The following is a 26,710-nucleotide window of genomic DNA, read 5'->3' on the forward strand; positions in this document are numbered from 1 at the left end:
AGAATTTTCTAGAGGTTATCCAGATTTCTACAGTCCACATGATACCCCTATTATGCCATTGCTTGTATTTAATGTTTACACTGTTAATATTTTAAATTTAAATGTAATGCTAATGTTTAGTTTGATTTAATGTTACGTTGTTTGTTTTGTTTATAGATCTTAGGCCCCAAGATTCCTGGCAAGCTCCTACACCTCTATTTCAACAACCACCACAAAGATTTGACAGGTATGATGAAATATGTATTCTGCAAAATATATTTTAGGTTTTAAATAACTATTTTCCTTTATGATATTTGGAAAATTTGGGGTAAATTATAATTTCATCTTTCCTATTTTTTTGTTCTTAATGGTCATGGTTTCTTGTCTAGTTTTTTTTTGTTGCGGAAATTTTCTAAAGGAAAACCTTTTCCATGAATATATCAGAAATTTAACTTTGACGGGATGTAGCATTCTTCATATTTGGTCCCTATTTTGTTGAAACTTTTACAGCACTGAATTTCAGCACAGACAGCTCAGACCTGCATTAGGTTCTGGGCAGGCTAAACAAATTTCTTTTTAGAAGAATTGTGGAACTTAATGAGGCATAACTAATGGTGGTCCACTTTTATCATGTCTGTTAGAACCAGAGTATTAGCACAGACCAGCCATTGATTCTTGCTACAGACCTCTTGAAGTCCTAATCAGCTTCTTTGGTACAGCTTTTTCAGGCCTGACAAGTCTATTGTAGGGCTGTGTCACTATAGGTCAGTAGTTATTAGTTGCTACTGAAAACAGTTTCTTTAACTACTTAAGACTGAACTGAATTAAATACAGGAGGGACTCTGGGGAGGATTAAGGAATCTGCAGTCCAATAAGTACCATGGAACAGAGAGAATGTGACATGGTTTGATAATAAGGGATGTCTTGTATATGTGTCCTTCGGTGAGAAGCTGAATGTGTGTCCTTAAAACCAGATATCCTGGAATTTGCAGAAAAATTCATCAATAATTTATATCTATAGTATAGAATAAGATTGTACGTTTAAAATTATTGCTAATTTGAACATATTTTCACACATTGTTCCATTGTAAAAGAAAAGAAGTCATAACAAAATATATTGCTTTGCTTCCCAATGAATTCATTACAATTTTTATTATATTCAGTGAATTCCAAATTTTTCTGTATGATAAGGCAATATAATATTTCTAAACTGGAATGTCTTCATCAGTAAACTGAATCCAAGAAATACTAGTGCTCTGATGCTTCCATTGTGAGTTTCTTTGTGACAAGATTAATCTTTTTTCAGCTTTTTTATATTTAACAAAGAAAAAATATGTCTTGACTTGAGTAAAATTAGGGTAAGCAGGTAAAATATAGAGGAAATGACACGATTAAGATTTCAATTTTATACAAAGAGAGTAGTATTGTTTTGTTTTGGGAGCTTGTTTATTTGTTCATATGTTAACTATATTGCATATATTCATGACAGGGAGGTCTCTGTATCTCTCAGGATAATTAATTTTAAATTATATATTAAACTCATATATTAGTTTATATAATTTTCAGAATCTTTATTTCAGCAGTTTCCCTCCTATCTACCTACCAAAAACTTTTTAAAGAGATATTTTTTTAAAGAGGAAAAAGTATATGTTGTACTCTTTCAAATAATAGTGGGGGTAATGTATTTAAGAAAGTGGTGGTTAATAACAGAAGACAAATGCCTCAATGATAAAAACAATAATATAAAAGTGTACAAGTATTATATTTTACATTTTGTTTCCATTTATTATGGATGCCATTTTGAACATGGAAATTCCAGAACAATGGGGGTGGAATATTCCAAAATATGATATTTCTTGTATATTCTCTAGGTTGAGACTGCATGATATTGATGGGTCAAATGTATATATCCATAGTCTTCTCTTTAAAAAAAAAAACACTTCGTAAACAATCCCAGATGCAGCAGATGGACATCAGTAATTTCAGTTTAGTCAGTACTTGGATGGGAAACATGAGGAAAGAATTGTAGGGTAGAAATATAATACATAACATTTCATGAAGTAGTGGTATTTTGGCTGCTTATTAAATTATTTCTATTATTGGACTTCTTATATAATTAGTTGCAATATCTTTAATTAGATGTTTTAAAGAAAATACATCAAGCATAAAACGAGACAAAAAGAATAAAATACAGATTAATTAACAAGAGGTTTAGAAATATTATGGACATTATAGCTTTCCAGTGTATCATTAGCTGGTTGTAAATCATTGAATATATTGTATTGTTTTAAAGGACTAAGAATATTAAACTTTGGCTATAATGAAATATCAAGAACCTTGGTCAACACAGTATAATTCATATTGTAAAATTATGAGCTATAATAAATTCAATCCAAATTACTAAGAACCTATTCTGATGTAGATAAACTTGTAAAATTGAAATACAGATTCTCTGTATCTGACATATACTGTAATTCAACTCAAACTAGAAGTAATTATTATACAGGTAGTTCTTGATTTGTGACCAGTTACCAAGTCTTCAAAGTTCTGACAGATCTACCTGGCGGGAGAATAATTATGCCCTGGATTCTAAGTTCTGAAGGTCACATGACCATTCTTTAGGTGCTTAACAAACAGGTCACACTTATGTGTCCTGGCGTCACATGATTGCGTTTTATGACAGTTTTGCCAAACTGTCATAAAACTTTTACTTCCAGTTTTCGACAAAAGCATGCTCATAGGGAACTATTGGTTCACTTAATAACCACAGTGTTCACTTAACAACCATGGATTCAATTAAAGATTGTAGTGATTCACTTAACAATCACCACAAAAAGTCTTTAAAAGTGGATCAGTCACATGATCAACCTACTTTACGACAGTCAAAAGTTAACATCTGTGATGTGCAGGTTCCATTATGGTCTTAATGCAAGGATTACCTGTACTATAATGTAATTCATAGATACATTTCCAAAATTTTGGTTTCTCTATGCAGTATTATTTCAGAGCGGGGTGACATTTTTATGGCTTAATTATAGATCTATGAATACACTGAGGTCAAATACGATTATATTCATTGTTGCTTTTGGTTGCTATAGGTAAGACAATTGTAACTTGATGGATCTTCAGTTGGATCGAGTACCAATTTATTATATAAAACATATTTTAGAAAGAAGTCATCATAGGTCAGGAAACAATCCATGTTTCCAAGATCACTAAGTGGGACTGTTTAGTTTTTGGGATTCACTTAGAAGGAACTGCCTTGAAACACATGAGAGCACAGCTATTTCATTCAACGCCTGAAATACCTATTTCTAGGGAGGCTTCCCCTACAGTTGAGCAGCCCTGGAGACGGATGCAACTTCTTTAATGCGATGCTGTATTTGGGCTGCCATTTCATTCTGAAGCATCTTTTCTGGACTGAATCTGACCCATTCTACAGCTTTGCTCCTGAGCACTCACCACTTCGTAGGGCAATAATCCATGCCTGCTCACGATGGAAAATATCACCGGTAGTTATCACTGCTAATCAGTGACCCAGGAGAATAAAGTCCCTTGTTAATGGGCATGCACTGTTGGGATATTGGAATTAGAGCACAAGGATTTTACTTCAACTGGCTTCTCCTTGGTGAAAAAAGCAAAAAGGCATAGAACAGTTTAAAATACTTCTCAGTTCTTTAATGGAAACACAGACTACAAGCTAACTTTGTTTCCTCCCACATTTCAAACCTACTTCCAGGATGGTTTGTGTAAAAACAGGAGACAGAATTTGGAATTTGTTCTATCGATTTCATTCATCATTCACTAACACGGTGATGTCATTGGATTCAGTCTGTTGTAAAGCTGTCTTTGATTCACCAAACAAAAAAGAGTTATTTGAAGTTTTAGTCATCTAGTTTTATACAGGTCCACAACGAACTTTAAAAAATATTAACTCATTCTTATACCACATGTAGGTAATTTCTTACAAATTAAATTATGACCCCAAATAGCAATTGTTTGAGTTTATTCACACTGATTAACTCTTATCTCAGGTTGTTCTTGGTGTTAAACTGTTTTTCTGAGGTTTGTATATGTGTGTTTTTCTAATAAGTCATATTTGTGCTTATACACCTGTTGATCTGGACACTTGAATCGTTTCTTGTTAGCAATTTAGTATAGTATTCTCAGTGATAATAGACATTGCATTTGTGTTCCCATATAAACTGTAGAGCAAATGTTGGTCTGTCTATGCCAATTAGTGCTTATGTTGCTAGGTCACTGGTCAATTGAAACTGGCATCAATAGAACTTAAAAAGGTTTCTTTCTGATCAGACCTCCTGACATATCGAGTAAAATAATAGAGGTGCGTAGAGATAACAGCTAATACTCCTACCTTGGATTCAAACTACTCAGCAGTAGGAATTCATTTACAACCTGCAATTAATTAGAAAGAATGTATTCTTAATTGTGGTCTGAATGTCCAGAGAATAAAGCTTTACTATTCCACTTGCTTATTCTTGATATATGTTATTTTGTGATAATGTGACTTATCCTAAATCGATGCTTCAGATCACTGCATAGACACATGTTAAAAAGTCAATAATGGATGGTTCCTATTGTCTTTAAGAACTGGGTGTATGAAAGATTTTTAAATCCTTATGTTTGTTGCTAATTTATATGTGAAAATGAAAAACATACCATAATATAGAATATTTCATTTTTTCTGTATTCACTTCACATTCTATTAATAAGGAGTGACCTTATTCTAATGAACTAAAAAGTCTCCAAAATGTTTGAATAAATTAGCTATACGCTAATCAGAACTGAAAAATGCAGTCAACTTTAATTATTTGCAAAACTTGTTTTCCAATAAATACAAATAATTACACTGCATAGCATATATCATCTCCACCTCTATTTTTGCCCCTTTTAGGAATTCTGGAGCCACTCCTCTTCTTGCCTGGAACCGCATGCCCCATTCCCAGGGATCACCATATCAACAAAATCAATATCAAGGTCCAGGGGGTCCAGGGGGACTCATGAATTACCCACAAAGGCCCAGTGATCAGAGGGAACGTGGAAGACAGGTAATTTTTAAAAAGTGTGATTTCTGTGTGGCCCCCTAAAGGGATAGGATAAGAAATACTTTGAAAAGCGACATCTCAATTCTTCACAATGATAGGATGTGATGTTACCTTCCTGTATATAATATAATATAAGGCCATATTAGGTATGTTAAATGTTTAGTATTTTACAAGATGCTTCAAAAATCTAATGAATTAGTGATTTTATAATAAGCCAGACAAACTTAACTATCATTAAAGTCATGTTAGTTACTGAGATATGGTTACTGTGACTGTTTCATCTTTATCATTTCATAATTATCTTTTGATTGATGAATTAAGAATCTACTTGAATGAATCTGCCATTCCAAAATATAATATCAACTACTAGAAAAATAATTTGGGTAATAGAACCAGTTTACAACTGGCAGTCTGATTTTGAGGAGTAATCATTTCATACCAAAGACTATGCATAAGATGCCTCCTTTTTTGTCTTTGCCTTTAAAGTACTATTAACAGAATTTGATCACTCAGGATGGTATACCAGTAATGTTAAAATGAGCACTGGTATAAATTTGGCCCCGTTTTTCTAGACTTGGCTTCCTCCTCCTACCATTGCTGTCATGCATGGGGGTGAAGCTATTGCAGAATGTGTCAGTATTCAGCTTATTCATCTGTTCAATCAGGTTTGTTAAATCTGTTATGCCTCCGAGGATAGCTTTTTATTTATCTACTAGACAACACAAGTCCTGTTGATCCCTCATTTCAGAGATATTTCCTTACCTAAACAAAGAAACAGAATGACTAAGGGAGGGCAAAAAAGCAGTGGGAGCAGGAACAACTTCTGACTTCCTACTGACTTTCCGATTGAGTTTCCCTGTGGGAGTCTGGCAGGAAGCATAGGAAATCTTCCTTTCCCTTTCCAGCAGATAGATAAGTTCTGCTGCTATGTGGGGGAAGGAACAAGGGATCGCATGACTGGCTGGAAAACTCTCACTGAATGTTTAAAATGAAGATCACATGATCACAGCAGCAGCCAGTAGCACTGAAGCTGCCACAGCTTCCCCAAGTTTCATTTCCTCAGAAGTCATAGGTCCCAGATATGGGTCACATTTTGCAAGTTAACCCATTTAAGATACCTTGGTTCAAAAATTGTTGCCCTATGATGTACCATTTCACTCTGTTAAAAGTCATGACAATGAGAATTTTAGTAGTATGTAGATAGATGATGGAACTACAAATCAAAACTATGCAGCCAATCCTTAGTAAGCAAATGGATAAAACAAAGACTCTGATACTAAAAAGTTTTAATGCTAATAGGACTGTAAGCTTCATAAGACAAATGCTGATTAACCAGAAACTCTCTGATAACTATTACACTTCTTTGTACTTCTCTTTGATAAGGAAGGAATATGATTATCCAGTTACATATCACACACACACATTGCCACAAGTCAGATAACATTCTTGTTGAAAACCAAACCTTTCCTAATTATTTCAAGGCAAGTATCAATGGAAAATTATAAATTTTAGAGTATGGATAGAACCCTGTGCAGCATTTAGATTTATTTATTTTATTTACCCTGTTTTCGCCCTTCCCAGATGCATAGAGAGGATCTGGAGCCAGGTAAGAAAGAAAAACGGGCCTACTGGGCCATCACATGGCAGAAGCGGAGGGGGGGGTTGCGCGCGCATGTGCAGGGCAGGGCGCATAGAATTATGGTATGGGCACGCACGCGGAAACCTTCCCTCCCCCTCCTGGCACGCGATGGCAAAAAGGTTAGCCATCACTGTCATAGGGTATTATGTGGAAAAAAATGGAGGAGTGCCAGGTACTCCACCATAATGTCCTGGAGGAAAATACTGTATAAATCTCAATAATGCTAAGTGTGATGTGGTGGCTAAAGTACTGGACTAAGGAGGAGGAGAATCCAGGTCTAGTCCTCCCTTAGGCACAGAAGCCAGATAGGCGACTTTGGGCTCGTCACTCTGTATTACTCCTAGACTGGGAAGTTGAAAAACATCTATCACCCTGCACTAGACCAGAGTGGTAGGTTGTGATTCATAACCTTCAGTGAAGAGGGCTTCATCTTGCAAAGAATTGATTTGGACTGGGTTGGCAGCAGCTGCACATGAACTTGTTTAACATTTTTGTTACAAAGCTGAAAACCATTTTACTTCCGCTTCACACTGAATTTAATAGTATTTATAACAGCAGGCAACCAGAAATTAATAGCAGCATAAAAGACCTTCAACCTTTCCCTTCCTGCTGGATTTGGTTCTTAAACGTTTATTTCTTGAATAACGTTTTCCTAATATGGATCCATGTAGCTAAATTTAGGATAAATTCTTTCCACTACCAGTTGTAGATAGTTTACGTTCATTTTGTAATCATTATCTCATAATTAAAATTGCAGTCTGAAAGAAAAATGTATTTCTAATCTTGATCCCCCCCTGCTCACTTTATCCATTAACGCTTCATTACTAGCATTCAAATTTAGTAATCTAGTGATATCTCTGCCTCTGCATGTGTTCATTACCAGGATGACTACATGGAAGTACAAGCATATCAGCAATTTCTGCCTTGAACATCTCATAGTCAATACAGCACCTATTGAAATTGTAGCAAACTGTTGACAAGCTATCCATTCGGTAGAGATTTCTTAACCAGTTATAAATATGATGACTTTCCAAGTATTTAATAATTTCTTCTGTCACAGCTAAAATTATGATTTATGGGCAACTTTTGGGGAAAACTTCTAATGAAGGCTGCATATAACAGTGAGGCTTAGTTTACTTGGACTTAGAAAAATATATCTAAGAGAGGATATAAGGTTAATGTTGGGAGAATTAATTAAATTGCGTTTAATTAATCTTTGGAATTCACTACCAGTAGATGTTGATCAGGTTAAAATCTGGATTAGGCAAATTTACCAAGGATGATAAGATTATTATTGGCTATTTATCATGATGCTAAACATTGCCTCCAGAACCAGATGCTGTAAACTTAATAATTGCTATTGCTGGAAGAAGCTAGTAAGAACGTTTGGACTTTTAAAGATATTCATAGGCTTTATATAGGCATTTAGAACAGGATACTAGATTACATTAGACTGGTCCAATGCAGCTTTGCATTCTTATATGCTTATTTTGAATCAAACTTTCATTCTAAACTCCAAATAATGCAAAAGGTCAAAAACACAGTTTAAATATCTGGCAGCTAACTAAATGTTATGAATGTTACATTTAACATGCACTGTAAGATAAATTCTTTATCCTGCTTTTGTTTGTATTTGCCACAAATTTGTAACTAAATGAAAAAAAGAAGCTCCAAATGTGGAGTTGATTGATTTAATGAGACTAGACAAGCAAAGATCAGCGAATTTAAAATTAACTTATAGCAGCCTTGGAAAGGGTGCTTTATGGCCTGTAAAGTTCTTCCAGGAATGATAACAGTGCTCCCCACCCTCCAGATCACAAGACTACATTTCAGGCACAGTGCAACTGGCTTGTATGTATGACTGGTGGCAGGATGCATGGTCACATGACTGCAGTTTGCAACTTTTTTGCTAGTTTCCGGTTGAGTTTCCTTTGGGAATCTGGAATATATTTCATTATTTATTTATTAAACAAATTTATATGGCCACCCAACTCACACATAGGTGATTCCAGGCAGCTTACATTAAAAATCACAACATAAAACCCATAAAAAAACCAATCCAGTTTCCAGCAAAAAAAAGTCTATTGAAGAAAATGAATTCACATAGCCATGTAATTCAGACTTAAGACATGATTCACTTAACAACAACCATAAAAATGGTAAAAAAAAAAAAATCAGGTTCAATCACACGGTTGCTTTGGTTTACAACCACAACTTAAATCAAACTCCAGTCCCAGTTTTGGTTGTAAATCAAAAACCTCTTGTATAAACAACATACTTATCATACAGGTAGTCCTTGCATCATGACAATTCATTCAACAACTGTTCTAACTTGCAATGAAGGTAAATGAATGGTACTTACAACCAGTCCTTGGACTTCTAGCCTTTGCAGCATGCCTGTGGTCATGTGTCCACAATCCAGGCACTTGGCTCCTATCTCACAATTATATCACAATGTCCTGCAGTCACATGGTTGCCATTTGCAAATTTCTTTGCCAGCCTTCAACAAAGTCAATGGGAAAGTTTGCAGGAGGATGCAAATGACAACCATGTGATTGCAGGACATTCTGGTTTACTGACCTGCAGTGATTCATTTAATGACAGCAACTGGGAGTGCTGGAATTGCCCTCATGAAGCAGTGCCGTCACATGATATAGCGCTTTATGACCATGTCACTTAGCAACGGCAATAGTTGACATCAACTGAAGACATCTGTATGTCCTTGTCTTTGTTTGTTGGATTATAAAATAATAAATATTTGGATGGGGGTGTCACTTTTGGGTAAAAGCTGGGAATTAATAAATAATACTGTATTATTTATTTTTGCAGGGTTATGGAAGACCTTACCCTTTGCCACCCTCGTCTGGAAGATACAACTGGAATTAGGCTTCTGCCACTTTCCACTCTTGTTTTTATAATCATATAGATCACTTGGATAATTTTCGGGTGGATAAGCTTTCTTTTTAAGATGTGTACCTTTTTACCAGTAAGATTTGATATTATGGCTGTGTTGATTTACAATTGTACTTCAGAATAGGAGCAAATGTTCTGATCTGATGTAGCAGGAGTACAGGTCTGTCTTTACCTAGAGTAGAGACTTTATTACATTATATTGCCAATGCTGTTCACATCAGGGTTTCCATTAGCGCACACACCAGAGAATGCATTGTTAAGAAAAATAGCATTGGAAACATACATACAAATTATGTAACTGTAGACCTTGTCTTGGAAAGCTTTAGCACAAGAGTTAAAGACTTCATTGGTATTTCTTTTAAAATGCTTCATTTTAATTTCTTCCTTTAAAAAATGATTATTGAATTTCCCAAGTAAATATTTCAGCTTTTATAGCATCATGTTGTTTATTTCATATTGTAGCATTAAAAAGAATAGGAATTCTTAGGTGTAGCTCAATCAAGATTGTATTTTATCAGTTTACATGAAAAAATATGAATTGGTGAATTTTATACACAATAATTTTATGTACTTTTTTGTCTCCAGTCAAGAGCAGTGCGTGTGAGCCTTAAGTTTATCTAAATCTTACCTTGCTTAATGACATTTATACTGCATGTATATATACAAATACAAAGGTGAACAATATGTGGTTACCCATATATTGATGAATTACTATTCCAATAACTATAGCTATATGGCCAATACTAAAGAAGGTATTGTTTCTGCAAATATCTGAAATTCCTGTTCGTCCACTAAACGTTACCCAAAGCATCAAGGCACACTATTAGTTACACATATACACTTCTTTCAACAAAAAGTTTCTTGGCAGAACTACAGAGAGGAGCGCAAGATAATTCTATATGGGACATGTTAGAGAAAGATACTGTAAATCCAGTAACAGTTGAATCCCACATTTTTTTCAAGAAACCATTGAAAATAACTTGCAGTTTAAAACTTAAAATTTAAAGAAATTGCATATTCGGGCTTATTTGTATGTTCCCTTTCAATAGTTTTTCCTTGTATCTGTAAATGAGCTGTCAAATGTCCAGGATTAAGAGAGCACTGGTGTCACTTCCAAGTGCAGTATACTTTGATATATTTTGAGATAACCATCTAAATTAGCTATTGAGAAATTGAATGAAGAATATGCACTTTGCCTTCTAGTCCTTAGCACAGATTTAATTTAAAAATGAAGATTTTTAACCCAGGTCCCAACAGAAATGGTAAGGAACTCCTTATTTTAAAAAATGCTTCATATTTTTCTAGGCCTAAAGGGGTAAAGTTCTTTCAAATTGAACTCGACTCCTGGGGCTTAATGGCCTTGGTTCAATTCTTAAAATTTAATGGAATGATACAATGAACTTTACTGATTTAAAAAAAAAACTAAAGAAAATTGGCTGAGAAGAAATCTATTCAGACAAAATAATTTCATTCTAGCATCTCTAGATTCCATTCATTCCCCTTGCTTCTCTGATTTAAGAGTTTAAATGTATTTAGGATGGAACTAGAATTAAATTGTCATTCTGTGTTATAGGAATTGCTGACAATTTGTAATATTGGAATAGTATTCATCTGTAGGAATAATTTTAAATATTTGAAAACAACTGCAGCCATTCCTTGTTTCGCAACTACCTCAGGAAGTATTTGCAAATTTGTCAATAGTAAAAAGAAAATCATTTTCTGACTAATGCACACACTTAAATCAAATTTCTGTTCCTGGCAATGCATGCCAGAGTTGAGAATAATGCTGGCAAAGCTGCACAAGAGAATTTTATATTTTACCTGAATGAGACCACAATCAGCAATCTTCACAGCATCTCTTTCTCTCTCGTTCTCTTAGTGACATTTTGCTTAACAACAAAGTTGCTAGAATTGATTGCAGTTGTGAAAGAGAAGCAGAGGAGATGTATAGTATATACAGCTCCACTGAAATAGTTAGAAATGCAGATACTTGCTCTTTGAAACATGAGATGAAAAGGGGTGAAATATATAGGTGATTATATGATAATTTCTGGACTAACATATGTTGCTTACTTTGAGTAAAGAAACCTAAGAACTTATATGCACAATCAGTGTTTACTATCTTCAGCACTTACTACAGGATAGCTTATTTACTTACACTATGGAAGATATGAGCCAATAAAAATGGCAACATTTTTAATATTGTACTTACTGGTTGAATCAGAATAATAGAACCAGGGATGAATTCAAATATTCACCAATTCTCATTTGTACAAATGTCAAAGCAGTTTACAACTTTATTGGATAATGCTATAAAACAACCCAATAAAAAGACCCTAAATGTTAGTTGGGAAACTAACTGAAAAGTTAACACTGGAAAAAAAGGGGATTCAAAGTATGGAATGCTGCCAAGGGCAGATAAATCCCCAGGACAGGCATCTTAAACACATTTATGTTCTTAAGAAAAATGAACTACATAGGTGAACAAACATTTCCTCCACTATTCCAACAATCACTGACCGTTTTTATCTTCTGTGTTTTTCCTATTTTTGAGATAACATAAGCATTTCACCTTTGCTATTAAGAGTCCTGGCCATTGTATACAAATGACTACTAATCTCCACCATTCTGGAATAAGATAGCCTTTTAGACAACTTGGAAGGCTAAACTTGGAATGTTTTACAGTGAAGGCTAGGGAGTAGAGGATGGAGTGAAAAGAAGCACAAGCTGCCAAAGGCCTTTAAGTTTGAAAGTAAAAGCCCCAAAAATGCAGGTTGATAGCAGCAATTCACAGGACTCGGCATCAAGTATTTAATTTCTTACTTGTTGCTAACCTACACGGTTGTCTGGGAGAGATGCCTATAAAGTAAGTGTTTCAAAGAGCAAGGAATCTCTTTGATCCTAGAATTTCGTCCCAGGAAACCTATGAAGGAGCAGATTTTAAGAGAAAGACTAGGAAACCTGTGCAAACAAGGCTTAAGATCCAGTAGAATTTTTCTGTCCTAAAGCTTTAAGAGAATCTTAAGTCAAATCATAGCATATTGCAATAATGAAAATATTCAGCCTAAGACTTCTGCATGCATCTATAATACTCATTTATGTAGCTGGACTAACAAGTAAAATGTATGCACTTTGCATTCACATATAAACTAATAAGAACCGAAGTCCCCCATCTTTAGTTACTCTCATTCAGAACGGCTACGTGAGTAGTACAAAGGGACTAAAGGGACTAAATATGTGGTGAATGGGCGATTTCAAGATGCAAACGGTTTGCTATACACGTGCGGCCGACGGAAAGCAGCAAGCAGCCGCGCCACTCCCGGAAGAGCGCGCCTTAAGACGAGTTACCCTTTAGCTGTGGGCTTTCCAAATAATCTTTCACAAGAAGTGGCTTTTGCCAGAGGTAAACCGACGTTCTCGTCTGGAGTCTGGCCGCTTTCTGGCTCAGGATGGGCTCTAGCCCCCACCGCCTTTCTTCCTTAACACCCTGATTTGCGATCCAGCGGTGACAGGGCTTTCCCGCCAAAACCGATCCCTTCCAGAGATGCGCGCTGCTTCCCGCCGCCGCGATTGGCCCGGCAGCCCCGCCGAGACCAAGATCGCTTGCAAGGGAAGGGGCCCAACTTTGGGGGGGGCTTCCGCCTCCTTTCTGCCGCCAGGGCCTCTTTGCTGACGGTCCTTGAGTGGCTGGGCGGCCATCGCGGTCTTCCCATAAAGAAGGCTACCGCCTCCCCCGGTGGGAGTCTCCTCTCCCCACCCATCCCCCGCGCGCTGTGGCCCCGAGAGTTGCGGCGGACTTGCGTCCATCGCTGCAGAGGAACTTTGGGAGGTTCTTTGTTCCCACTTGAGACCCCTTCCTCGCCGGGCCGCTCCAAAGACACTTATCCCCCTCTTCAGATAATGAGCTCCGCGAAGGCTGCCCGGCTTGTATTCGCCTTAAAAGCCTGGCGAGCACTAATTGCCGGAGAAAACCTTTTCTTTCAAACGCTCTGAAAAAATGCTGCAGCTGAATGGGTGGAAAGCTTTTCCCTGGGCTTCGTGAGAAGGAGAAGTGCTCGCGGCTCTCCGCAACGGGCCGGCTTTGCTTTTCATTAGAAGGGCCTTTAAGTTTGAAAGCAAATTAGGAAGAAATGCTTAGGGGAGGTAGCTATCGAGGTTTCGCTTGCTTGCTTGCTCGCACAGAAAGGCGTAGAGACCACTAATTTCAGTAGTGGCAGCCTATCTGCCGGTATAAGGTATAAGGAACTTCGGTTCTAGTGCGGGGTTTACCGATCCCCAGAAACTGTCTCTGGGCTTCATCGATTTCAAATACGTAGTTAAATTGGCGGGCATATTAACATATACCGGTCTGCTGAAATGAGGAGGACTTTGCGCAAAACAGCTCTCTCTCTCAATCCAGCGTCCACGTCCTGGGCATTAAGAAGCCTTCCGGGGTTTTTTAGGGTAAAATGTACGAAACGACTATTGTGGGGCTACTTTAATAGCCATTATCATTTTGAATAAACTTAGTTTTAAACAAAATAGTTTCGTAATAAGATTTTGTTTTTAAAAGCATCACTCAGTTGCCTTTCCATCTAGCTACTTGTTCTAATTTTCTTTTTTTTAAAAAAAAAAACCCGTAGGAATTAAGATGCTTTTTTATGGCTTGGGGTCTACCAATATATTAGGCACCAGAAAATTATTCGACATCTCCGATTCCTTCAAATTCTCGAAATGGAAAAAGCCTTGAAAATAATTTCTACTTAAAGTAATACCTTCAAAGCATTCAAACGCTATTGTCTGCTGCGAAATTTTGCTGCTCAAAAGGTTCACCGAGCCCGGCAGCCCTAGCCCACCTGCACCTCATTCTTGCCAAACTCTTCTTTCCAATGATTTTCGGCCTGCCTATGTAAATAAGATTGGGTGAATGAACTACAGTATTCCTTTCAGAGAAAATCTTGCAATTTTGAAATCCTCGCACCTTCCTAAGTTTAGGTCTCTTCTGAATGTATGGGGTCGGGGACTTATTTCAAGCTTTGGTCTGCTGAAATGCATATTCTCACCTGTTCTGTTATTGGGTTCAATGGGACTCCTCTTCGAACCATTTTAGCAACATCCCCTTACCAGAGCGCTAATTCAGATTGTTTCCTTTGGCAAAAACAGGTGAGAAGAGACAATCTTCTCGCCTGTTTTTGCCAAAGGAACAATCTGAATCCGACTTGATAAAATGCTAAGGAACAGGCTCCCAGATACATATGTAGCCCAATCCAATTCCCCCATTACAATGTTTAGAAATGAGTTCTACAGAAAATTGAGTTTGAAGCCAATTCAGCCATATTTAGGAAATAAAATCCTTGCTGCAATCTCATGCTTACTCAAGAGTTACTATCTCCAAGGCACTTAGTTCTTGGCAAATGCGCATTATAATACAAAGCAATAGCATAAAAGTAGGCAAACAAGCAGTTAACATAAATTCTGCAAATTTCTGTCTTGAAGTTAATGGTTCAAATAATCTGTTCCCTACGGTCCCAGGTCCTCTATATTTACCATCTTGCATGTATTCCCTGCTGTTTCTTTTCCCCAAGTGTCTTCTCTCTCCTCCTTTAATAGTCTTTATTCTTTAATATTAAAGAAAAGTATAGTTAGAAAAAGAGGGGGGAAGGAGACCTTACATCTTTAATACATAATTTATGTAGATGAGTTGGTGAGCAACTTCCTTACTATACAAGAAAATACATTGGTGTTCTTAAGTAAATAGCTAAACTATGTTTTGTCCATCATTTATTCAACATAATAAATACAATAACAAAAGGGCAATGGAAAAAGATAATTGGACTACAACACAATCCTACATGTGTCTATTCAAAAGAGATCCTGTTGCATCCAGTAAGGGTATCTCCGGAGTATATAGAAATAGAGGATTAAATTTAGATTACAATTTTAGCATGATTACTCAGAAATAAATTCCACTAAGTCCAACCAGTCTTTCTCCTAGAAGTACTTGGAACTATAGACTAAAGCTATTTAGAACTGATGCGTGTGATTTGCAAGCAAGTATTTTTCAAGATTTGCAAGCAAGTATTTTTCAAAGAAAGTTTTACCCAGATAATAGTGCAGTCCTATATTTATTTCAAACAAACCTCAAAGTGTATAATCCGGTGCAATTCTATGAACAGTATTCCTCCTGAATTGATATTCGGTGTTCCAACTTCAAGATGTTGAAGTATATAAGGCATTTGATCACTTTTGTATGTGACTTTTGTATGTAACTTTTCCCCAAAAAAATAGTTCCTCTTAGAATAATTTGGTCCTACTACAAATTCCCATTAATAGTACTAGTTTCCAAACCCGAGTTTTACACAATCCCGAGAATGATTACAAGGAATGAAGTTCTGCTGTGATCCATTGCTTTTACTTCTGAATAGGTTAACAATCCAAAATCCTTCAAAAAGACACAATCCAGGGAAAGATATTTTAAAATCCATTATTTTTAAGTGAAATTCTAAGCATACATACTCCAAAGTTAAACCTCATTTAATACAATGGAATTTCCTCTCAGGCGAATATTATCTCATATACTTTTATTTAGAAACTTAACAAAATATAAAACAAATGCATCCGAAATTTTGGTGGTGTGCACTGGCCTCTACTAAGTTGTTTCAATGGAACTGGTTCCTGCTGTCTGCATATTTGGGAGTAAATAGCACTACTCTGAACTAAAATATTTATCCCCGACTTTTTGCTCATCTGAATCAAGGTCTCATCAAACCTCCCACCCGCATCCTCTAGCCTTGTGTTTCCATGGTCTCCATGTTCCTAAGGCACATTCCAAAGGGAATTTTTCCTTCACTTACTTGAAATGAATGGGAGCTGGACAACAGCTCTGGAGATGTTTTCTTTAAATTCCTATGCTGAATGATATAACCTAGAAGAAAAATCTATTTAAATCAGCAACAAAAATACTTTGGACTATGGTCCCATTAGGATTTGCAAACTGGATTATTAAAGGATTATAGGCTGCCCATCATATACCTGAAACCAAGACTTTCATGGGAATGGGGAAAATTCTGATCTTTGGTGTCTCCCTTAATTGAAGTTTCCATAGGAGAATTTCTTGTTTTAAAATATTTAAGTTATCCTGATATTCCTAATATTTGCATGAATTCCACCAATCGCTTTCCTGACTAAATCATGAGTAGATTCTGATTCAGACTTTACTTTATTCAATTTGTATTCATTTCAAGGTGATCAAAGTGATCAGCCAAACCTTTTTTCATGTATTAAAATGGAATGGAAACAAAACAAATGGAATTGCAGTTCCCCTAGATAAAAAATTGTTGGTTATTCTGGATCAAACAAAAATTATTATTCACAAATTGTGTGACAATTAAAACCAAATCAATCATAGAAACTGGATTATGAAATACCTTTTTTAAAAAATGTAAGCAAATAAACGATAAAATATATATGTAATGACTGACAATATTTTGTAAAAGCATTGCTCGGGGCCAGATCAAAGTGCAATGTGGCTGTAATCTTGCACATAATTGAGACTGCTTTGTATCCTGCAGAGTTTAATGGGATTTTAAATAGCCCCTCCCCAAAAGCAGTCTTCCTAACTACCCCAAAGTAAACCTTCCTGGATTCATTTATCCTATAAAATGAGTATAAGATAGCAGCCTAACTATTGTCACAATTTGAGCTTTTTGTGCTATGGTACTTTAAAATTCATAGAATCTGTTTCTTAGGAGTGCAGTCTGAGGAAAAACTCATGCAAAAGTGTTTTCCGTTTCCTCTTCAGCCTCTCACAGTTTGCATTTTGGCTAATTCCTTCTTTTTTCTTGATACGTTTTCTACACTCCAGTTAAATAATTCAAAGATTTTTTTTTACTGATTCTGCATCCTGTCAACACTACCTTTTCCTTCGATTAAGAAATCACTTAGCAATTCAATCATTTTTACAAGCATTAAAGTTTACAACGATTAGAGGTAGGTACGACGCCCTTTCCAGAAGTTTGTTCGTGCTCTTTCTAAGCTCCTTCTGCAGGAAAACTCCTTGCCGCATTGAACCTTTGATAAGAAATCCACAGGGAGGCAACATTATATTTGCTAAGGACGATTTCATCTTCGTTATTAGCCCATTTGCCTTTTATTGGAATGAATTGTAGTTTGCAATACAGTTGATGTTTGCCAGTAATACAACCAAATCCCTACCAGATAATACTTAACAATAACATCTTTGTTATTTTTTCCCTCTCTTAAATCTGAACCCGAGATTCAACGGTTTTTTTAAAAAAAATATCATTACCGGGTGCAACGATACAAGTAGGTCTCCTCCCCTCCCTTCTCCTCTTTGCGAATGTCGCCCCTTCTCTTTTGTGAAAATGGCGGATAACGTTCGCCAGTCGACCTTGAGTTACAATTCAATCAGCTCTCAATCAGTAATAATGAGATTGCACTTAAGGGGTTCCCAGTTAAAATTATTATTAGCATTATTTGTAGTTCGGTTTGATTCACCAGAAGTAAGCTGCACTTCAGGAGGCGGTTGTTGATCTTGTTTAGTTGCCTTTCTTAGCTAGGTGCGCAGGGAAACCTTGCTCCAACCGACATCTGAGTTACCCCCTCCACTTCGGGGATTGTCTGGGAGGAAAGGGGGCCTTTCCCCTTTCCCTGAAGCTGTGGAGAGGGACCTACTGTACAGAGCACCTAACAACGTTCCCCACCTGGTTTTTTGTACACTTGGCCATTGAAGGCCCCGTGTGGGTCGCCGTGTCTACTGGCTTCGGGTGGCCAAAGCAGCTGAGGGAGGCGGGTGGGCTGGAGAGAGGCCCTTTTTCCTCTGCAAATGCTCAATTTAGCAAGGAGAATTCTGCCGAGGTTGAACCCCGAAGGGGAAGGAAAGAAGCCAGGGGAGCTGTCGATCCAGGACGCGATGCTAGAAGGAAGAAGAGCCACCTCGAGGATTCGCTGGGGAGGAGGGCTTATTACCACGTCCGCCCGTAGAGCAAGCTGGCATTGACCAGGCCGCCGCTATAATCGACAGCAGCCGCGTCCATCTGTGCCAGAGAGCTCACTTGGCCGTGCAAGGAAGGGGGGCTCGGAGACATCTCCTCCAGGTCCGGGGCTTGGCCCAGCGAGGTCCCTTGCGTTTGCGGGTGCTGATGCTGAGCAGCGCTCCCGCCTGCCCCGCTGCCGCCACCGGCCCCGGAAGCTTGGCCGGTGGCGGAGGCGGCTGCGCTGTGCGGACAGGGCTTGCCGTCCTTGACCAAGACGGGCACCGCCACGCGTCTCGGAGATGCCGCTTGTGTTGGGGCCGGCGGCTGGCACAGGCCGGGTCCCTCCGGTGGCTGTTGCTGTTGCAGCTGCTGAGCCGCCTTGTCTTTGGCTTGCCGCTTCATCTTGTAGCGGTGGTTCTGAAACCAGATCTTCACCTGGGTGGGCGTGAGATGGATTAGGCTGGCGAGGTGCTCCCTCTCGGGCGCCGAAAGATACTTCTGCTGCTTGAAGCGCCTCTCCAGTTCATAGACCTGGGCCTGCGAAAAAAGCACCCTCCTTTTCCTCCGCGGAGTGGCGTGAAGACCGGGGGCCATGGATTTGGCAGCCTCCGCGATTCCTGACAGAGCTCCCATGCCGGCCATGTTCATGGCCCCGGAGGGCCCCATCAGCCTGGAAACTGAGCACACAGGGCACAAGTTAGAAGAAGTTATCTCCAAGGCCAAGAAGCAGAGAAGGGGCGACCCTGAAGACAGAGACCAGCGGTCATAATCACCGGTGGCATTTTAACATAACTTTAATATTAGCGGTTCCCCTCTAAGACAGAAGAGGACCCTCTTTTCGGCCCTGGGATTCTCTGAACACATGCAACAATTCTCCTTTTCCCCACTCAAATTGGTCCCCAAACTCGGGATTTTCTCGTCCAAGTCTGGGAAAAAAACACTTGAGGAAGAACATTATCCCAAAGAGGGCTTCATATGGGACGCCCTTCAGAGCACACACCTCCACCCCCCGGCAAAGAGAACCCCCACCCCAGCTGATCCAGTCCCTCCCTCTCTCGCCCCTCCCCGCTTACTCGTGGGGTACCGGGGATCCGGGTTGGCTCCATACCAGCCGGAGGCTGCTGTGCTGCTGCGCACGCTGTCTGGATAGGACGCCAGGTCGCCCACGTTGCCCAGCCCGCCGTTGCAATAGCCAGCCACTGAACCGTGAGCGAACTGCGAGACCCCAGCGTGGGCCATGGGGTGATAGGCGGCAGTATTGTGGCCTGCCATGGGATGCTGCTGCTGGGACGGGAGGGCTGAACTTGAGGTCTGGCGGTAGGCGGCGGCGCCCACTCCCACGCCCAAAGGTGCACCCAGGCTACCCTCCATGGCGCCGAACTTCTTGTAGGTCTCCTCCATGGGACTCAGGATGTCGGAGACGGAGAAAGGAGTCGTGTGCTTGGGGCTGAGCGACATGGCTCGCCGGGCAGCCCCTGGGCTCCCTTCCTGATCGCCCGGCGGACGCTGCTGTTGAGTCCAGAGAAAAAGGGGGCTGAGCGCCGTCGCCGCTGCGCGGGAACCCGGCAGGAGGAGGAGGAAGAAGAGGGGGGGAGGTGGCGGCGTCGCGCCAGCCCTCCCTTCCCCTTCTCTCTAGCTAGCGTTTATTTTAGACCGGCGGCGCCAGGTTTACGACAGATACCACGGGGGCGGAGCCACAACGCTGCCCCCAGCCGCCAGCCCCCCCTCGCGCTCCCTCAGTCCTGGATCCTTTGCCTGGCGCCCTCTCCAACGAGGGAGGGGTTCCCCGAATTTCCATTCTCAAAGTCTGAAAAGATTGGCAGAGCCCCTCACAACAGCTCTTCATTCCCGCGCCCGGGGAAGACAGTCCAACAAGGTGTGGCGAGAGGGGACTCCCATTGGCGAGTGTTGCCAAAGACCTTTAGCTTCAGCCTTCGCCCCCCTCCCCAGCGATATCGGGCTCCCGACTGGAAGGGTTTCTTTCTTTCACCGTTCCCGCACCGGTGGGAGATGCTTAAGAGGGTATCCAACAGAGCGTTGGCCATTCTGATCTGGAAGGCCAGCGATGTCTCCATAAAGGGGGTGAACCACTCCTTTGGGTTTCCAATACAACGTGGCAGTTAAAAGGAAAACACTGCGAACGAGGGGGGTGATAGTTTGCGATACTAAGGCCACTCTTCCTTATAGGGTTCTCGTTGAGGTAGCTGATACGCGGACAGCTAAGCGCGCTGAACATTCAAAAAGAGACTGCACGCACACAGAAAGTAAAAGGTGTGGCGTGCTGAACTACAAGGACCTGCTCGAATTAGTTGACTACAAGATGGGAAGCCATCCCAACTTCTTTTCAAGAAGTAAGCATTTGAAAAAGCGGGGAAGGTAGATAAAAATATGTTTTAAAAGTACGAGAGACTCTTCCGCTCCAGGAGCCTCGGCACGATGGGAACTGCGTTCTACACATCTGGAAAACTTCAAACTGGGATACAGGAACTGCCCGGGGCCCAAGAAGACCCAAGAATGCGGACAAGGCCTCGAGAAACCGAAGGGGTGGCACTGGCAACAGAATAATGTATAGGAAAGGCTGGCTCAGTCCCTCAGACCTCGGTTTATGGAGAAAGGCAAGAGGGTCCCGGGCAGGGAGCAAGACTGTCACCAAGGGAATCCTGCCAAAGATCAATATTGCTTCCTGTCTACAACAGAGTTGATCTCGGAGCTTCGTTGTGCTAGAGGGCTACTTGTCGGTAAAGACGTCCTCAACTATTGAAGTTTCTAAGTGGAAAGAGACCTCTGCTCATCGCAGATAATTGTATCATTGTACCAAGTCCCTGGGAATCCTCTTTCTCCCTTGTAGTTGGGAGAACCAGACTGACTGGGAACCACACCCACACACACATCCAATCAGGCCAGTAACAATAAGCAAACAAATAATAAATAAAACCAATTTAATACACAAATTTAATAAACAAATAACGATAAATGTATCGTCCTGAGCAAACATTGGCCTGAAAATATTGGCCCCCAACCAGGAGTTGAAGACACGTGCTTTACAAGACTCACAAGGTTGCCCATAATCTGGACAAGACGGTTCTTTTTATTAAAGAGAGGGCTGAGAGGTGCATTAAACCACTGATGAAGAAAGCTGGGTAGAGGATGCAAAAGACCTCTGACTGTCGCGGCAGAAGTCCAGCTACAACCGGTGAACAATGTCCTAAGAGAAAAAGAACGAGTTTCCATTAAATAGCTGGACTTCCTGAAACTTGCAGCTGAAGAGCTGGAAAACGGTCCGTGATTCCTTGAGCGAGATCTAGTGGCTGGAGAGATGTTAACTATCTACGCGATCTAAATCAGACGGACCTTAAAGCGGACATTCCCTTTTGTTTCTTGTTTGACAAGTTGACCCTGAAGCGAAGGGAGGCGAACGCTGGGCTCCCGGTCTGAGCTGAAGCTCAGTGGGAAAGGTGGTTCCTTCCGTTTTGTCCCCTCCCCTGGGATCACGGAGAGCTCCTTCAGCGCTCGTAGGTGGAGGGGTTTCACACCGATTCATAGGCATAGAACAAAACCGGGTGATATAGGACCCGTAAGAGATTCCCCTTGTCCTGCCCTGGTTTATCAGCATGAACCAAAGAAGATGAGTTCCTTCCCGAAGTTGCCACGAATTCCAAGGGGCAATCTTGAGAGAGAGCGAGGCCGGGAGACCTAGCGCTGGTGATAGCAAGGACCCACCGTAGAGACACAGCTCTTGGGTTAGGGAAAACACCGCCAAGGCAAGGCCCACGCTGCTGGCGGTTGTGAGAGACGAGACCGTGCTCAGCTTGCAAGACGAGAGAGGTGCGGAGGTCAGGGCGCCCTGCAAGCACCGCGTTTCCTTCTCAAAGCAAGCCGCCTGCCGTAATTTGCCCCCGCTTATGCAAAAAGTGAAAAGGGGGCCTCCCCTCTCCAAGCTTAAGATCACGCCTCTGTATATTAATACTTCACCGAAGTATTATCAATACTTCATCGAAAAGGAGCGGGGCCCAAAATAAGAAGAGGTGGCACTAAAATGGCCGAGAGGAGCTAGGAGTGTGGAAAACAGTCGCGCGCGCTCTCCAAGCACCTCCCGCAGCCCGAATTCCAGGTGCGCGGCTAAAAAAAATGGCTGACCAGCTAATGGGGCGAATCAGCCTGAAGCGCCTAGAATGCAGGTCCGCATTGGTTTCGCCCGTAAGCCGTTGGTGTTTTTGGACTAAAACAACTTTTCTGCAACATCCCAACAACAGTAAATCGCAGCTATTGTTTGGCCAACAGTACTTCAGTCTGCAGATGGGACTCACTTGACTGATCTGCTTCGCTGTGGAATACATAGTAGCAAAAAGAAAAGCTGGCAGGTGGGAGAAGAGCTGCCTAGCCCGGCTCACGCTGGTTTCTGAGAGTCTTTTGATGTGGAAGGGAGGTTTCCCTCATTGTTACAGCTTGAAGTGGCACAGCCTAGACACGGGTGTTTCTATTGTTTAGAAATACACCACAATAATATATTTAGGCCTATGTTTCTCAGAGCTCTTATGATACAGAGCTCAAGTCAAGAGTTAAGTTCTTTTGAGGATGAGGAGCAGGAAAAGCCCCCAATATTTTAAGGAACCTCAGAAGTGTGTTAAACCTATATTAAAACTTTCACTGAAACTAATACTGTTTAAAATATTTAATTGAGGTTGAAATTCAATCTCTAGAATACAAATTTACATAAGCAATTTTGTCAAGCTTTTCATTAAAATGTACTGACATTTGTTGAATATTTGGTCAACGTCTTGGGGAAGGTGTTACTGACCAAATGACACATCGATAAAGAAGAGGAAGTGAAAGGGTTTTTTTGCCAGAGAAGAATTCCATTTCAGAACTGGTTTGTGTGCACCTTAAACTATAAAGAATTACATAGAAGATTTCTGTGGAGAGCCCCAATCATCCATTAATTACTTACTATCTATAGAGTCCCCATGAAGTCCCAGGGCCTTTCTAGATACATTATGAAGTGGTTCTTCCTTACTTGCTCCTCAATCATGTTTTGAGTGAGCCACTACTTTTTGGCACAATTGAGAATTGTTATTGATATATAAATTTTATCAATGACATTGCAAAAGATTTTCAATCAAAGTAATGAAAGCCCATAACTAAAGCCCTTTCCGTAAATTATGACATTTGTAGTAATTTATTTTACATAGAATTCCACTGAGGGGGGAAAAACATGAAATGCACAAGTTTAACTTTCTCATAATGTTCCCGAACTAAATTTTCTATGCACCTATTCTGTCCCATATGTTAATTGTCAGAGGCAGGTTCCCCACTACTTATTCCAATATTTCAGATTTCTTTTCCACATAATTTGGGCCTGAAAAAAAGCAGAGCAAAATATGTCCCTGTTCTACTGATTTCTCACTAAAACTGTGGTGACTTAAAGGTGCTACCTGTTGTTTCTTCTGCTTCTACTTTATGATTAGAGCACTAGAGGGGTAATCCTACAACTAGTCTGCACTTAGTTTGAAAGCTTCCCTTTGCTTTGTCTGGGTGGGGGGAGTGGAAACATTTAGTCAGTTTGAGAAAAAATTGATTTGTTTTAATCCTCCCATCACTGGGGGGCTTTAAGAAGAGATTGGACAATTATAGGGTCTCCTGCTTGAGCAGGGGGTTCAACTAAAAGACTTCCAAGGTCCCTTCCAATTCTTTTATTCTCTATTCTATTCTGTAATATTTTTAAAGATCTCATCACATATTGCAACATATTAATCCCAATAGCATAAAAGTCCATTTAACTGAAAACAATAACACTTAAAAAGAGACTTTCAAAGTTTATTCCTGAGAAAACATGTAGTAAGAAATACAAAATGCAGTTCTCAAAGAATAAAATAGATAGAAAGATAGGGAGGGAGGGAGAGAGAGACTGACAAACAGACAGACAATAGTTATTAGATAGAAGATAGATATTAGATAGGCAGGCAGGCAGGGGGTGCCTTTAGCATAGAGAACATAGTTGTTCACATATTTAACAATTCAACTTTATTATGATGAAAGCATCCTGGGTATATACGTCTGAGACTTTTGACACAAACAGGCCTCACCCAAGGAAGGGTGCCCTGTCTGTGAGTTCAATTCCAGAGTGGTTGAAATCACATAGCCAAGAAAGCCTAATTATCCATCTGATCCCAGGCTGGCTTTGGGACACAGCAGAATAACTCAGATGGGAGACCCTCCCCTCAGCTATCTTTAGCTGAGACTTGTGACTGCATGACTGTAACTTTGTTGCTTGTATCCTTGCAATTTATATTGATATTGATTGTTTTCTAGTATGATTTGATTGCTTATTGTACCGTATGACTGTCACTGGGTGTTGTGCCTTGTGATTCTTGACGAGTGTATCTTGTCTTTTTATGTACACTGAGAGCATATGAACCAAAGACAAATTCCTTGTTTGTCCAATCACTCTTGGCCAATAAAGAATTCTATTAAAGGCTGATACAGGAAGCTTCCTTACTCATATAATCAATGCCACTGCAAGTTTGTACGCACAGAAACAACAGAACATATGCTTCTCCAGGGCCCGTGTTACAGAGACATTTTTATTACTTCATTTCACCATTAATGTATAAATACTCAGGGCACACAGGGCTATTTTACACTTCTCTGCTCCTTTCAGATACCAACCCTGCTACAATATACTCTGTTGCTAAATTCTGCACTGTTAGCACTTAAAATTCATCAGATGGTGGCCTGTGACATAAAGGACTCCTAGATTTAAGGAGCATCTAAGTCATTATACTAGTGTGCTCCGTAATTTGATAGATATAGTCTTCCACATACTAACCTTAATGCTCTTCTATACCAATCTAATGCTCCTGAACCTTCTTTTAGATTCTTTTAGACTTATTTTTATATATGCTTTCTTTTTTAATATATCTTCTAGTTTTTCATTATGTTTATGTATCTTCTATGCTTTTTAATTATATGTAGCCCATGCTCCTTATGCTGTTGTAGGCCAGGTGGGATTATGCTTTTTGGATAGGTCGGATATGATATGCATTGGTTCTGTCATGTTCTTAAATGCAACATTTACATTGCTAGAATTTCTGGACCAAAAGGAAGTTTTATGGTTAATTTAGGGAACAAAATGGATTTTCCCCACACATTTATAGCAGTTGCTTTTGTACTTTTCTCCCTCTCTTTAAAGTTGGTGCTTTGCAAATTGCAATGGGAATGAGAACTGTGGCAATAGATGATCTGCTCCCTTCCAAACTGTTAAGATTAAAATACTGTGTAAATATTTAACTTTTTCTCTAAAGGCTAAAATGGGATGGGAACCTTTGGGCCAGAAAGCACAACAATAAAATGCATAGAGCTGTAATTTAAAAATACAATTATATAAAATACATTATTATTGTAATTATAGTACAGATACCAGTGGCAATCATCAAAATATGTGCTAAACCTAAACCCTAAGTAGGATAGATGCAACAAATTATAGCACAAAATCAGATAATTGGGAAAGATATGTCAGGGCCCTGGTCAATTTGAAGCAGTGACAGATTTTATGCTCTCTACCAAGGTATTTCTTTAAATGGAATAAATATATATCTTCCTTGAATCCCTGTAGAGAGAACAACAAAGAAGCATAGGGCTTAAGGATTCCACAGAGCTACATGGACATAAGCACTGCTGAAAAGAGATGTGTATATATCGCCCCCCCCCCCGAACTCTGGAGGGTATAGTTAATACATACAGACTGGCCAAGATGAAAGCCCAATGAAATTTCAGAATTAGAACTGGAGAAAGGTAAGATGGTTCCATAGTCCCATTTGAAAAGAAACCATAAACTGTACAGTTGGATACCTAAAGTGGTTTGAAAATCAATATCCCAGAGCTGTCTCTAACATAGAACAGCATTCTTGATGCATCTTGGAACTGTGAGTATTGCTGTTATTTGAATTGGATAGCTTTCAGGATATTAAACTTTGTAAAAATGTAAATTGAACACCATAAAAAAACCTGGGAGATGATCTTAGCAAGAAAAACTTTGCAAGTTAGAAGAACCTTAAGATAGCTGTGGAGATACATTGGACCACACTTCCCTGATAAGAGAAATGTGAATTCCAGGATAAAGAAGCCTAGAACACCCCAAT

General features: G+C 39.7%; 2 protein-coding genes across 3 annotated transcripts in view; one reads left to right on the forward strand and one right to left on the reverse strand.

The window, feature by feature from the left end:
• Positions 1–10,158, forward strand: part of XRN2 (5'-3' exoribonuclease 2) — a 77,816-nt gene extending 67,658 nt beyond the window's left edge. Inside the window, exons 28-30 of the mRNA XM_034411769.3 lie at positions 157–226; positions 4,895–5,048; positions 9,514–10,158. Of these exons, the coding sequence (XP_034267660.1) occupies positions 157–226; positions 4,895–5,048; positions 9,514–9,570 (281 nt within the window). The 3' untranslated portion in view covers positions 9,571–10,158. The remainder of the gene's footprint in view (positions 1–156; positions 227–4,894; positions 5,049–9,513) is intronic.
• Positions 10,159–17,777: 7,619 nt separating this feature from the next.
• NKX2-4 (NK2 homeobox 4) lies at positions 17,778–20,030 on the reverse strand. Of its 2 annotated transcripts, XM_034411947.1 has the most exons (3): positions 19,646–20,030; positions 18,776–19,249; positions 17,778–18,718 (listed from the first exon to the last, which is right to left on the reverse strand). In XM_034411947.1, exons 1-3 carry the CDS (start codon positions 20,028–20,030, stop codon positions 18,561–18,563), a joined length of 1,017 nt encoding a protein of 338 aa, XP_034267838.1. In that variant the 3' UTR covers positions 17,778–18,560. The 2 variants fall into 2 exon arrangements, with proteins under 2 accessions (XP_034267838.1, XP_060547001.1); XM_060691018.2 differs by having other exon boundaries at positions 17,778–19,249.
• Positions 20,031–26,710: the final 6,680 nt, after the last annotated feature.

The sequence above is a fragment of the Pantherophis guttatus genome, chromosome 3 (assembly GCF_059756535.1).
Source record: "Pantherophis guttatus breed Tessera chromosome 3, ASM5975653v1, whole genome shotgun sequence".
NCBI lineage: Eukaryota > Metazoa > Chordata > Lepidosauria > Squamata > Colubridae > Pantherophis > Pantherophis guttatus.